General features: G+C 33.9%; 1 protein-coding gene across 1 annotated transcript; it reads left to right on the forward strand.

Annotated features, from left to right (window-relative positions):
• The first annotated feature begins 3,115 nt into the window (after window positions 1–3,115).
• Window positions 3,116–8,562, forward strand: LOC133312340 (vacuolar-sorting receptor 1-like). Its single transcript, XM_061513506.1, has 12 exons — window positions 3,116–3,416; window positions 3,737–4,435; window positions 5,174–5,262; window positions 5,382–5,451; window positions 5,542–5,625; window positions 6,316–6,392; window positions 6,493–6,574; window positions 6,681–6,763; window positions 7,208–7,274; window positions 7,472–7,600; window positions 7,848–7,954; window positions 8,467–8,562. Exons 1-12 carry the CDS (start codon window positions 3,116–3,118, stop codon window positions 8,560–8,562), a joined length of 1,884 nt encoding a protein of 627 aa, XP_061369490.1.
• Window positions 8,563–12,814: the final 4,252 nt, after the last annotated feature.

Consider the following 12,814-nt stretch of genomic DNA (forward strand, 5'->3'; position numbering starts at 1 on the left):
TAATGCATACATGTTGTATTCTCTGGCCAGTAGGATTCATTATTTGCACACTGCATGATATATATATATATATATATATATATATATATATATATATATATATATATATATATATTCTGATGTCTAAATGATTTTTATATTGTGTTATACCTAAAGTGAACCTAGGGGTGGATGAGCCCTCCAAGGATCCCTAGTTTGCTGAGATGATTATCTCATCCCGCGTTATGGAGATTACCATTTCAGGTACAGTAGCTGATGGTTTGCATGACAAAAAGCCGGAGGAGAGATATTACCTGACATGGAAGTCATGACTTTGACTACTATTTTGATATGTACATGACATGTTATTATTTTGAGTTATATGTGCCATGTTATTTTTGAAGAGCATAGGGGATGCATATGCTATGTTGATAGTCTGTATATATTATCCATGAGGATTGCACAGGTCTATGTTACTTATTTAATTACATCTCTTTTGTGCAGTTGATGTAATCATGTAAGTAACATTATGGACATTGCTTTGGAGACTTCGTATTTAAGTGATAGCCTATGCCATGGATGGCTGAGTAATATGATGTATGCTTAAATTATATTAAACTGTTAATCAGTTGCAATTGTCATGGTGGTAATTATCCCCAATGGTCCAAAATACAGACGAAATATCGTTCATTTTATTTTGACCGAAGAGGCGATAAAAGTTGCAATAAGGAAAAGGAAAAAGTTAATCACGTTTTTATGCTAGGTCTAGCCTAGTAATTTAGGAAAAGAGCTTTCGCGTTTAATTATTTAAACATATTGCGCTTATTACCATACGTATGTTAATACACCGGGTGCACATGAGGTGTTACATTATTGATGAATTCATTTGTGAGAAAAATAAGAAATGTTTTTATTTTTATTTTAATGAGATAAAAATATTTTAATGAGATAAAAATATTTGTGAACAATTGTGATATTTTTGTGTGTCAAATTTATGATTAAATTGAAATTAAACTGAATGATACTTAAATTAAATTGAATGATATTTTATAACATTACTCTGGTGTACTTATATAGCTGTAAAAAAGTTGATTATAAAATTAGAATGTACATACATAAAATTTTAGTAAGACCAAATGTAACCAAATGTAATATATAATCAGATAAGATCCACTTACACCAAATCTTAATCGTTAATTTTCGCCATCATACGATTATAATTTATTGAAAATTAATAATTTATTAATGAATTTAACCCAATAAATTATAAATGTCCATCATATGGTAATACATTTCTCATGTTGCATAGATAAAATTATCTATGCAACATGAGAAATGTATTTTCCATATATGTATGGGTTTAGTATTTCTCATGTTATAGGAGATAAATTTATTTATTATACACAAATAAAAATGTGGGGGGGCCCATGTGAGGAGATGAAAAAAAAAAAAAAAACATATGAGTCTCACACATTTTTATATGTGTTTAGAAAATAAATTCATCTCCTACAACATGAGAAACAATACACCCAATATATAAAGGTATAAATGTCTATAAAAAACAATATCCATTTAATTGTCTCGTACCTAACCCAAAAAGCAAACTATCAGGGCCACAATAAGGGGTGTAAATGGGCCAGGTTGGCCCAGCCCAGCCTACTGCCCGGCTTACATTGAGCCCGGCCCAGGCTCGGCTTTTCAGAAAAGTAGAGTAGACTTAGGCTTATAAAAAAACTTTTTTTTTTTTTGATAACAATAAAAAAGCTTTTTTAACAAATAGGCCATAGGCCAATTTTGTCAAGCCCGGCCTACAGCCTTGTAGGCTGGCCTATTTAATTTATTAAAATAAAATAATAAAATAATATTTATTTTATGTGGCAAAGATGCAAAGTACCAAATACCAATATATCTTACTTTTTGTGCTATTTTATTTTATGAAAGGAAAACTTGTCTAGTGTCTCCAAATTTTACATGTTGTTGCAGCTTAATACCATGGAGCAATGGGTACCTTGTTGGATTATGATGTTACTGATGAAGATCTTTCAATAATACTTTTCTTTCCCTTGTCTTGATGGTGGTTTAAAGATTTTTAGATGAATAATATTCTCTTATAGACTTTATTTCAGCATCCAGTAATTGTATTTTTCTTATTTTCCCCATTTCTTTGACTCTATTCCTCTATGATATACATTCTAGAGCTGGGGTATTATGTTGACTCTTTCTTGTTTGTCATTTTTTTCTTATGAGAAGTATTAGTGCATGCATGAATGAAACTTTCTTTGCTCTATACTATTATTATTATTTATTTATTTTTTGATAACATACTATTATTATTTTTGCTTAGTATCTATAGTGGGAGGCCTACAAGGCTTGTAGGCCATGTCAGGATTTCTTATTTTTAAAAATGGGCCGGGCTTGGCCTACAAATAAAGCCTTTAATAGGCCAGTAGGTCAGATAGGCTGAATTTTTTTTGACGTAGGCTTGGGCCAGGAAGGCCAAAGCCCGACCCAGCCCAGCCCATTTACACCCCTACTCAATAGTTAACAGTTTTATATAAATTTACAATTCATTTTCTTAAAAAAAAAAATTATAAGTATCTAAATCTCCAAGCTTCAAATAAACTATAAATATTTTAAAGTTTAACAATAATAGTAACATTTTTTTAAAATTCTTATAAACTCCCCGAGTCATCATATTACTGTATCAATGTGAATAATAGTTAGATTGAATACAGTTTGCAAAGTCTTATGCAGTTGTATTTTTACGGTGATGATTGCAATTACCGTTGAATGTAACTAACATTGTCCATTTCTTTCGCCTTTTGGTTTTGGTGTTGGTTTTAGATGCTTTTTTTCTCTTGTATTCTCTTCTTCTACGCATCAGACACAAACAAAAAGCCATTGTTTTTGGCCTTAATTTTCATTTTCCAAATCTGGGTTTCCTTCATCAGCGTACACATTACACTAATCTAATCTCCTCATTCAATCCAGAAAGTGCTTCAAAGAGACCTGCATCTGCATTCAATGCTGTTTGGATTTCAGTTTTGTTGTTAACTGAACCAATAAAAACAGAGTTTCCTTTTGTTGTTGTTGTTGTTGTTTGAGATCTTTCTCTTTTGAAGTAGAAGAGTTTAGCATGAAAATGAGGACAAAGTTAAGTTTTTTGTGGTGTATTTGGATTTTGCTTTGTGGGTCTTGTATGGGCAGGTTTGTGGTGGAGAAGAACAATTTGAAAATCACTTCTCCAAAATCATTGAGAGGTATATATGAATGTGCAATAGGGAATTTCGGGGTCCCCAAGTATGGAGGAACAATGATTGGCACTGTGGTGTACCCCAAGTTTAATCAGAACGGATGCAGTGAATTTAATAATGTTGATAACTTGTTTAGTTCCAAGCCAGGAAATTTCCCCACCTTTGTTCTTGTTGATCGTGGAGGTCAGCTACCCTTTTAGTCCTTTCAAACTCTTCACTTTTTGAATATGCCATCAAATAATTAAGAACAAAAAAAGTAAAAGTTTTCTAAAATATTTGGTGGTTGACGTGCATTTTATGGAAATTTTAAACCTTTTGTGCATTGCAATATGATTTTGTAACAGGTTCACCGTAACTTACTGCACAAGAGTGTTGTAAATTTTCATTCATCACTTTATTGTGTGGTGATTGGTGACACATTGATGCTCTCATTGGTTGCTAGAACTATCCCAATAAAAAGGCTCTCAAGTGTGTAACATTTCTTTTTTTCACTGTTTTGGTAGATTGCTACTTCACTTTAAAGGCTTGGAATGGACAGAAAGGTGGAGCAGCAGCTATTCTTGTTGCAGATGATAGGATAGAACCATTGATCACAATGGACACACCAGAAGAAGGGAATGCTGCTAATGATGATGATTATATTGAAAAGATTAGCATTCCTTCTGCCCTTATAAGCAAATCACTTGGGGATAGCATCAAGGTGGCTCTCTCAGGTGGTGCTATGGTTAATGTAAATCTTGATTGGAGAGAGGCACTTCCACACCCTGATGAGAGAGTTGAATATGAGTTTTGGACAAATAGCAATGATGAGTGTGGACCAAAGTGTGAGAGTCAAATTAACTTTGTGAAGAGTTTTAAAGGGGCAGCACAACTACTTGAGCAAAAAGGGTTCACTCGGTTTACACCTCACTATGTAACTTGGTATTGCCCTGAAGCATTTATCTTAAGCCAACAGTGCAAGTCTCAGTGCATAAATAATGGGAGGTATTGTGCACCAGATCCTGAACAAGATTTCAGTAGAGGGTATGATGGCAAAGATGTTGTTATTCAAAACTTACGTCAAGCTTGCTTCTTTAAAGTGGCAAATGAAAGTGGAAAGCCTTGGCAATGGTGGGACTATGTCACTGACTTTTCAATCCGATGCCCAATGAGAGACAATATGTACACTGAAGAATGCTCAAATCAAGTTATTAAATCTCTTGGTAGGTTGGACAGTTCATGTTTCTTTGCACACGCTTTGCAGTAGGCTTGCTCTATTTTCTTTTGTGTTTGGTTTTGTTAGATATAATATAAATATATTAGAGATATAATAAAATTATTCATCAATCTTCCCCCACAGTTTAAACTTTTAGGTCATGACATAAGTAGGTAAGTTTGTGCATTATTCATAGATAAAGCTAAGGAGCTCTCATGTGAGAGGAATATGTTAGATATTGTTAGATATAATTCATACTTCGCATTTAGATAATGACTCTTATTGAATAGAGTCCCACTCAATGATTGTGTGTGTAATTGTTCGGTACCAAGAGATATAATATAAATCTTTGGTAAGATTTTTTTAATGATAGATTTTGAGTGTGTGGCAAAAAATGTAAGCAGCTAGAAAAATCATAAAACGCTTTCATTTTGGCCCAATATAATATTTGATTATAGTTTTCTCGTCAATGCTTTAAGGAATTTCAGTGTTTTTTCAAATGCTAAAGCTTTGATGTATACGTGGAACAAAACCAAATTTGTATCTTCACCGCCATTATTCTCAAACCCAACATACAAATCAAGTCATAGCTGTACTCTCCTTTATCTTCTGGCATAAAGATAAACTTAACTTCTCATTTGTTATCTCAAATTTTCTGGGAATCTTTTTTTTTTTTTTTGTGTGTGTGTGTCATCATTCTAAGCTGAGATATGTCTATTCACTCTTTCCAACATTAACTATACAGCTGTTGATCTGAAGAAGGTTAAAGACTGTGTTGGGGATCCAAAAGCAGATGTTGAAAACCCTGTTCTTAAGGCAGAACAGGATGCACAGGTTGGTCTTTCAGAAGGAAAACTTCTTAAGGTTCTTTTTTTGGGCTTGTTCTTGAATTAGGCCATTCTGTTGTTTTATGATTGTTTTGCATTTTATTTTATTTTTCCAATTTGGTTCAGATTGGCAAGGGCACTCGCGGTGATGTTACTATACTGCCAACTCTAGTTATAAACAACAGACAGTATAGAGGTTTGAAACAACCCTTGTATAGATATCTTGATGGCTATTTAACTTTGTTCTCTTACATAATTTTTTTTTTTTTTTTTTAACTGATTTTAGGTAAGCTCTCAAGACCATCAGTACTCAAGGCAATCTGTGCAGGTTTCCAAGAGACCACTGAGCCATCAATTTGTTTAACTCCAGGTCCTTATCATTTCCTTCTTTTCTCCTTGAACTTCCCCTCCCAAACATCCTTGGAGATGAAAAAAAATTTAGTACTGAAGTTAGAAAAATATGATTTTTTTTCACTCACTTCTTTATTATTAATATAACCTGAGTTCCCCTTATTTCTAATTTTTTTTCTCAATTGGTTTATTGAAAAAAAAAAGGGGCAAGTAGTGGTAAAGTTGTTTCTTTGTGACTGAAAAGTCATGAATTACAATTGTGCAAGGGTAAAACTGCGTACAAGGATTGTCCTTATCCCATTCTTACTAGCCCATTACAATTAATTGGTTTATCATTTCCCATTAATTGTAAGGATTGTCCTTACAATTAATGGGGAGTGATTTTTATTTATTTATTGGAAACCAACTAATCTAGTTCGAGCTCGATGATGGGAGCTATATAAAGGCAGTTCCCTTAATAATATCTTTTTCCTTTCCAAACTCGAATTCGAGACTTCTGATTCAACCCCCTTATTTCTAATTTAAGTAAGGGAGTTTATATCAGAGGAGTAGATAAAAATCGAAATTAAAATTTTTCTGCCTCCTTAGTTATTTGCCTTTTACAAGCAGCCCTTGGCTCACCTGTTATTGTGTGACGTGTGATGTGTGTTGTCATTCCTTCTTTTGGATAAAAGAATTGATATCAGGTACATTTGATTACTCTTTGCAGACATGGAAACAAACGAGTGTAAGCAAAACAATGGTGGTTGTTGGCAGGACAAATCTGCTAATATTACTGCATGCAGGGTACTTGGTCAAGTCAATCCTGTCTGCCATATTTTTGTGACATGTTTATATTACTGTATTTTCAATTCATGCGTGGTCTTAATCGTGTTGCTAATTATAGGACACTTTCCGAGGAAGAGTATGTGAATGCCCTGTTGTGCAAAATGTGAAGTTTATTGGTGATGGATATACCCATTGTGAAGGTCAATTAGTATCTTGAATTTAGATAAATTGCTTCATCTCCTGCTATAAATTTCAAAATATGAAATAAAACTAAATTCAACTTTGCATATGTGAATTTCTAAACAGCTACTGAAGCCTTGAGGTGTGCAATCAACAATGGAGGTTGTTGGAAGGGAACACAAGAAGGAAGGGCTTACTCTGCATGTATAGTAAGTAGTCCTCATCCTCTTGAACATGCTTTTTCTTATAAGCTTTTCTTTTCATGTTATGTAAGTTATCTGGGGCAAGCCTTAGTGTAGCTGTAAGGTTGCTCCTTTTTGATTGGTAGATTATGGATTTTGTTTGTGAAACAACTTCTTTGCTAAAGCTGTTCTTTCATTACTGAAAGGTCATGGGTTCGAATCCAGGAAACAGTCTCTTTGCAATTATATAAGGGTAAGGCTGCGTACAAGGATTACCTCCACCCCACACTCGTTAGTCGGGTTTAACGGGAAGTGGTTTAAAACAACTTCTTTGCTAAAATACAAGGGTGATAGTGCGTCGTCCCTTATCCCTATCCTCACAAAGTCGGGGAGTCTTAGTGCACCGGGATTTGCATTTATTCCTTCATATTAATTATCTTCTGTTTCCTTGTTTCTTCATTGATTATGCAGGATAACCACACAAAAGGTTGTGAGTGTCCACCAGGATTCAGGGGTGATGGAGTCCAGTCCTGTGAAGGTACTTTGCCATCCTAAATTTGTTTAAACTATTTTAGTATCAAGTGAATCACAAAAACATCAGAGACATTTGCTTAGTGGACTTTTTCAGAATGATTGAATGTGATCCTACAGTAGTAAGCAATTATGCTGGTAGGGTAGCTATTCTACAAATATGATATAGGCTTTTCTATATTTCTTGTGTTGATTATGTTGCAGATGTGAATGAGTGCAAAGAGAAATTGGCCTGCCAGTGCCCAGAATGCAAATGCAAAAATACATGGGGTAGTTATGATTGCAGATGCAGTAATGGTTTGTACTACATGCGAGAAAGTGACATGTGTATTGGTGAGGATTTCTTAGTTTTTCTAACTCGTTGCATGCCATTTTTTGAGATAACTCTAGTGCTAGATATTCTTCATAGCTTCTACCTTGAATTGAGATTTCTATTTATCCCATATGTAGTTTGTCAAGTTTTCTAAATTTTGTTCTTTCCTTTCTAACTCTCTATGTTGAAACTCCTTGCATAGCTATTGAGACTTGACAAAGAATAATTTATTTAATTTTCACTCTTGTGGTATCTTACAAGATGCAGGTAAATATGCTGCTTCAGTGGCCAGCGGAGGATTTGTTTGGATGGTTATTCTGATCTTGGCTGTTGCTGGTGCTGGGGGATATGCATTTTACAAGTACAGAATCCAGGTATGATTCTTTCTGACTTGATATCAGTTTTGTCCTTTAACAAAAAAACAAAAAAAAAACCATAGGGTAGATGTAACTAGATAATAAGCATTTATGTTATTTTTAATGGAAATTAATACTTGTAGTCTTCCAATCATCAATCCCTTGCCCCCAAAAGTATCTTCTCTTTTCGTCTTTGCTAAAAGTAGTAATAAGTGGGATTCATGTTAACCATAAAGGAGCGGGTAGAATAAATACAATGTGATGAATTACTTTTTTTCTAATTCTTGTAAGTGATGCATTGAGTGTCTTGTACTATATGTAACATCATGGCTAAACAAGCTCTAAAAGGAAGTTTGAATGAAGCACCTAACATGTATTTTGTTCTTCTTATTTGCAATTTGGTTCAAATGCTAATCAATTTTATTCTTTCATTTTTGTTTATTGAAGATTCTAGTTATTATGCAAAGGTACTATTTAGGCATTACCATGCTAAAGTTGTTTAAATTACAAGAGAAAACAATTTTATGCAGAGATATATGGATTATGAGATAAGGGCAATCATGGCCCAATACATGCCCTTGGATAATCAACCGGAGGTCTCTAATCAACTTCAAAATGATGTCTAGAAGATCCTGGAAAGCTATTTCTATGCAAATATTGACTTAAAACTTGTGACATCCTCTACAGCTATTTGATTATGAATACAGAGACAAGTTATTTGACCATAGAAGCATCCTCAGTTAGTATCATCATTAACCCTCGAGTCTTTTCCTTTCTAATTTCTTTACCTCATTTAGTTATCCTTTTCTTCCCTCAAAGTGGATGGTTTGTAACTTTTGTCACTGTAAAATTTAAACCAAAGTGGTTGTAGTACTAAGCTTTATGAGGAATTATCAATTTGGAGTGGAAGTCATGTGCTTTTTCTCATCTTTAGGCCCCTTGAAGTTGAACCATAATTCTATTCAACTGAGGACACTAGATTCGGCATGGAAAGAAACTTTTTTAGGTAGAAACTATCATTTTTACAAACTTTTTTTTTTTAATACAAGTTTATAAATTTTCTGAATAATATCTGTAGTTTGTCACTAAAGATTTCAGATGCATTGAATCGATTTGAGATAGTAAGCAAACTGGCTTTATTTTGCTACAAGTCTATAGAGTTATCTATATTAACTTTTTAATGTCCATGATTGACTCCGGTTTAATCTATATTGCATCGACATCAACACAGGATACGACACGATACAGTACTTCGACACATTAATTCTAAAAAATGTTAAATTTCGACATGTTAGGCATGTTTTGATATTAAATAATATTTTTAATTTATATAATGTATATTATATTTAATATTTAATAATTTAACAAAAAATAATGCTAAACTCATAATAGTCATCAATTTTGCAAAGAAACATAAGATATCACAAATATTTATATTAAACTCAATAAAATAGTAATAGTAATTCAATGAATCTAATAGTTGGAACTAAAAACATAATGCAACGCAACCTTTCAATCTTTTTTTGAGTCTCTACAACGTGTGTTAGAGTGTCAGAGAGTGTCCGACACGACACGTCAGATTTTTTGAAATGCTGGTGTATGATAGGGTTTAATAGAACAATGAGATAAGTATTATGCCTACATTTTTTTTGTCTACTTTACTTACTTATTTTTAACATCGTTATATCAGAATCTCAACTGACCGTCACTCTTTCTCTCTCTTCTTAAGATTTTAATGTAACGGTGTTGTACAATAGTAAGTAGAGTAGGTATGGAAAAAAAGGGTATAATATCTTATTCCTAAGAAATATTTCAAATTACCTCAAATGATTCAATCTAGGTTGAATAAATGTTTGCTGGGTATTATAATTTTTTTCAAAAATGATCTAGGTAATGCCCTTTTTTTTTGTTGGTGGTTATTTTGGTGATGTTAAAATTAATTATTTAGAAATTTGCAAAATACTTACTACCACTATTTAAAGAGAACCTGTTCTTAAAAATTGAATTGTTTCTTGTTTAGCCTGAGACGATGAATTGAGTGCTTGTTGTATTGTCTGAGATAGAGTGATTAGATACTTATTGAACTTGGTCTCTTTGGTCTAAGGTAATTAATATATCTCAATATTATAACTACGTATTCTTTCAAAATAATGTTTTTCTAAGGTAATTTTATATTGTTTCAAAATATTAATTTTCTAAAGTAATTTTTTGCAGTACGAAAGAGTGGGTGAACCATGTTACCCTCATTTAATTAGGCTACTTTACAAGACTTGCCTCCAGGGTGCCAATTTGAGTCACGAATTCAGGTTTAATTTGATTAAAGAAAATTAAATATAATTTTGAGTTAAAAACAAAAGGAATCTAAACCAATCTAACAAAATAATAATTTAATTTTGGATTAATCTGCCAAAAGACACGTGTTGCACCAATGCAACAAAACAGATAAAGTTTCACCATTTAATTATGGTAAAGGAAAGAAAAAAATAGGTTTATTAATTCAATTTTTACTCATATTAATAGAACAAATTTCTCGAGGAGTAGGAGTACGTTCACTCCTTTGACACATAAATACGACCAATGAGGGGTAATGAAACAAAGGTAACATTTCTTTCATATACTTTCTACCTTCAATAATATTTGTTAGTCGTTAATGAAATGCACAAGAGAGAGCAGAGACTGGTTTCCATTGGTGAAGAATCCAATGTAACGCATTCAAGAATTAACACCAACACATGGAAGCCAACATATCCATTTTTTGCTCCAACCAATATTCTTCTTCTCCTTCTGATTTAGCAAGAACAAGAAACTTGACAGAGTGTGACAAGATGGGTGGTGGTGGTGGTGACGTTGTGCAACAAGAATGGAGCACGAGTTCCCTCATGACTGCTCTGCCAGACACTCCCTCTCCCATTTGCAGCCACGCTGCCTCAACCCCACACACTTTTGATTCCCACTCGCACACAACCAGAAACTACTCAGATAATGCCACTGAATTCTCCACTCCAAGAACCCAGGTTGTTGCTCTTCTTTCCTTCAAGAAACTCCTTCTTTGGTGCCTTTGGTTTCCTGAATTTGTTTTATCTATCATTTCATTTTTCAATGAATCTTTCTACTAGAATCACTTGTCCTTTGGGACTTTCTGTTCTTTGTTCACTCTGACGTGATGCACATGCATGCATGCATGCGTTTTCTTGTTGAGAAGTTCAACAAGTTGATTCAGTGGTTACATACCCATATGAAGCATAAGCATGCCCTTTGATTCCTTTCTAGTTAAATCTTTTCTGGGCTCTTGAAAATGATTGCAAATATTCAATTGTTCCTGTCATTAATCCCAAGTGTCTTTGATTTACCATGTTGGCTTGTATGGTTTATGTCATCATGGCTTTGAAATCTCAGAGCTTTGGCATCGCCTGCATTGAAAACAACAAGTGCTCCACTTGCTTCTCTGATATTGATGAATGGTTGGAACATGCCAACAAGTTCTGCAAATCCTTCACCTTTCAGAATAACCATCTTACAGGTTTGTCGTGTCTTGTCATGTCAACATGGTAGTTGATTTCAATTTATAAATTGTTTTCTAATGTTTTCATCGGAATCTGTTCATCCAGAGCAAAATGGAAGCCCAGAAGAAGATTTGAGAATCTCAGCAATATGTGGTACCTTCTTTACGGCTACTGAACATGAACTTTACAACATTACATTACCATCAATTAGAGAAGAGAGTCCTGTTTCCAAAGGCCAGACACGCCTCACATGCATAAACAGCATTTATGGAGCCTCAAAATATGGAAGCAATGATCGCAGAAGTCTCATAAGCAAGCCCAAACCTTACGACGAATTCTTGAATGAAGTCAGAAGGAAGAAACGGGAAGCCGAAAGGCATGCACGTGAGAAGGCCAAGCATGTTGTACTCATGCACAGGTGACAGAACAAAACACAAAATTCTCAAACCTCTCTCACTTCAAGTGTAGTTCTGTTTTGTGTGTGATTCAATCGTTAACAAGGAAACTTCTGGTGACTAATCTTTTGATAGGATGAGAAGGAAGGAAGACGCTATAAATGATTGGGAATTGCAGAAAACAAAAAAAGCCATGGACGAGATGGATAAAATTCAGGCATGTAGGCTTATTCAATCTGTTATCTAAACACACTGTAATTTTCCAAAATGAATTATCCTCTTCAGTGTTGCATGATGATCATGGGCATTAAGAACCAGAGTTTTAATATTGAAAGAAATGTATCATTTTAAGAAAGAAAAAGACACAACTTAATATTGTTCTATTTAAATTCACTCTCTCCCATGATTTTAATTGCTTGTCTTTCTTTTACTTACAATAATATAACACAATGTCATTTAAAAGAACAAACACTAAATCTTTTAATATAATAATATTTTCTTCATATGTTTCGGCTTGAATGATTTGAGTTGGGGGAACTACATAGGCTGTTTTTTCATGATCATGCTATGATTGCAGAGCAAACTTGAGAGAAAACAACTAATGGCTTCAGTCAGGACTCAAAAGAAAATATGCCTAGTGAGGGAAAAGGCAGAGAAGCAAAAGCTGAGCTTGAGACGATCGACAATGAAAAGATTTCAACAGCTTCAAATATCTGAGACTCACTCCCCTTCAGAAACTGCTTGGGGCTCACGCTTACGGTTATGTTGAATCCATGCAGCATTAATACACAGACTATCTCACAAAACATTGTTACAATCTTCCAACATTGTTAAATGTTTTGCTCATTGTATTGTGAACACTGAACAGTAGGTTAGAGTTAATATATGCTCTCATGAGCCACTATTACATTCCCATTTAGATTTGCAAAATGCAAATATTAGGTCATCAGTTTATCGCCCTCTCCCCAACCAACACCACT

This window comes from Gastrolobium bilobum, unplaced genomic scaffold (genome assembly GCF_033153095.1).
Source record: "Gastrolobium bilobum isolate Gb01-03AN ecotype WA unplaced genomic scaffold, APGP_CSIRO_Gbil_v1 utg5831, whole genome shotgun sequence".
NCBI classification, from domain to species: Eukaryota; Viridiplantae; Streptophyta; class Magnoliopsida; order Fabales; family Fabaceae; genus Gastrolobium; species Gastrolobium bilobum.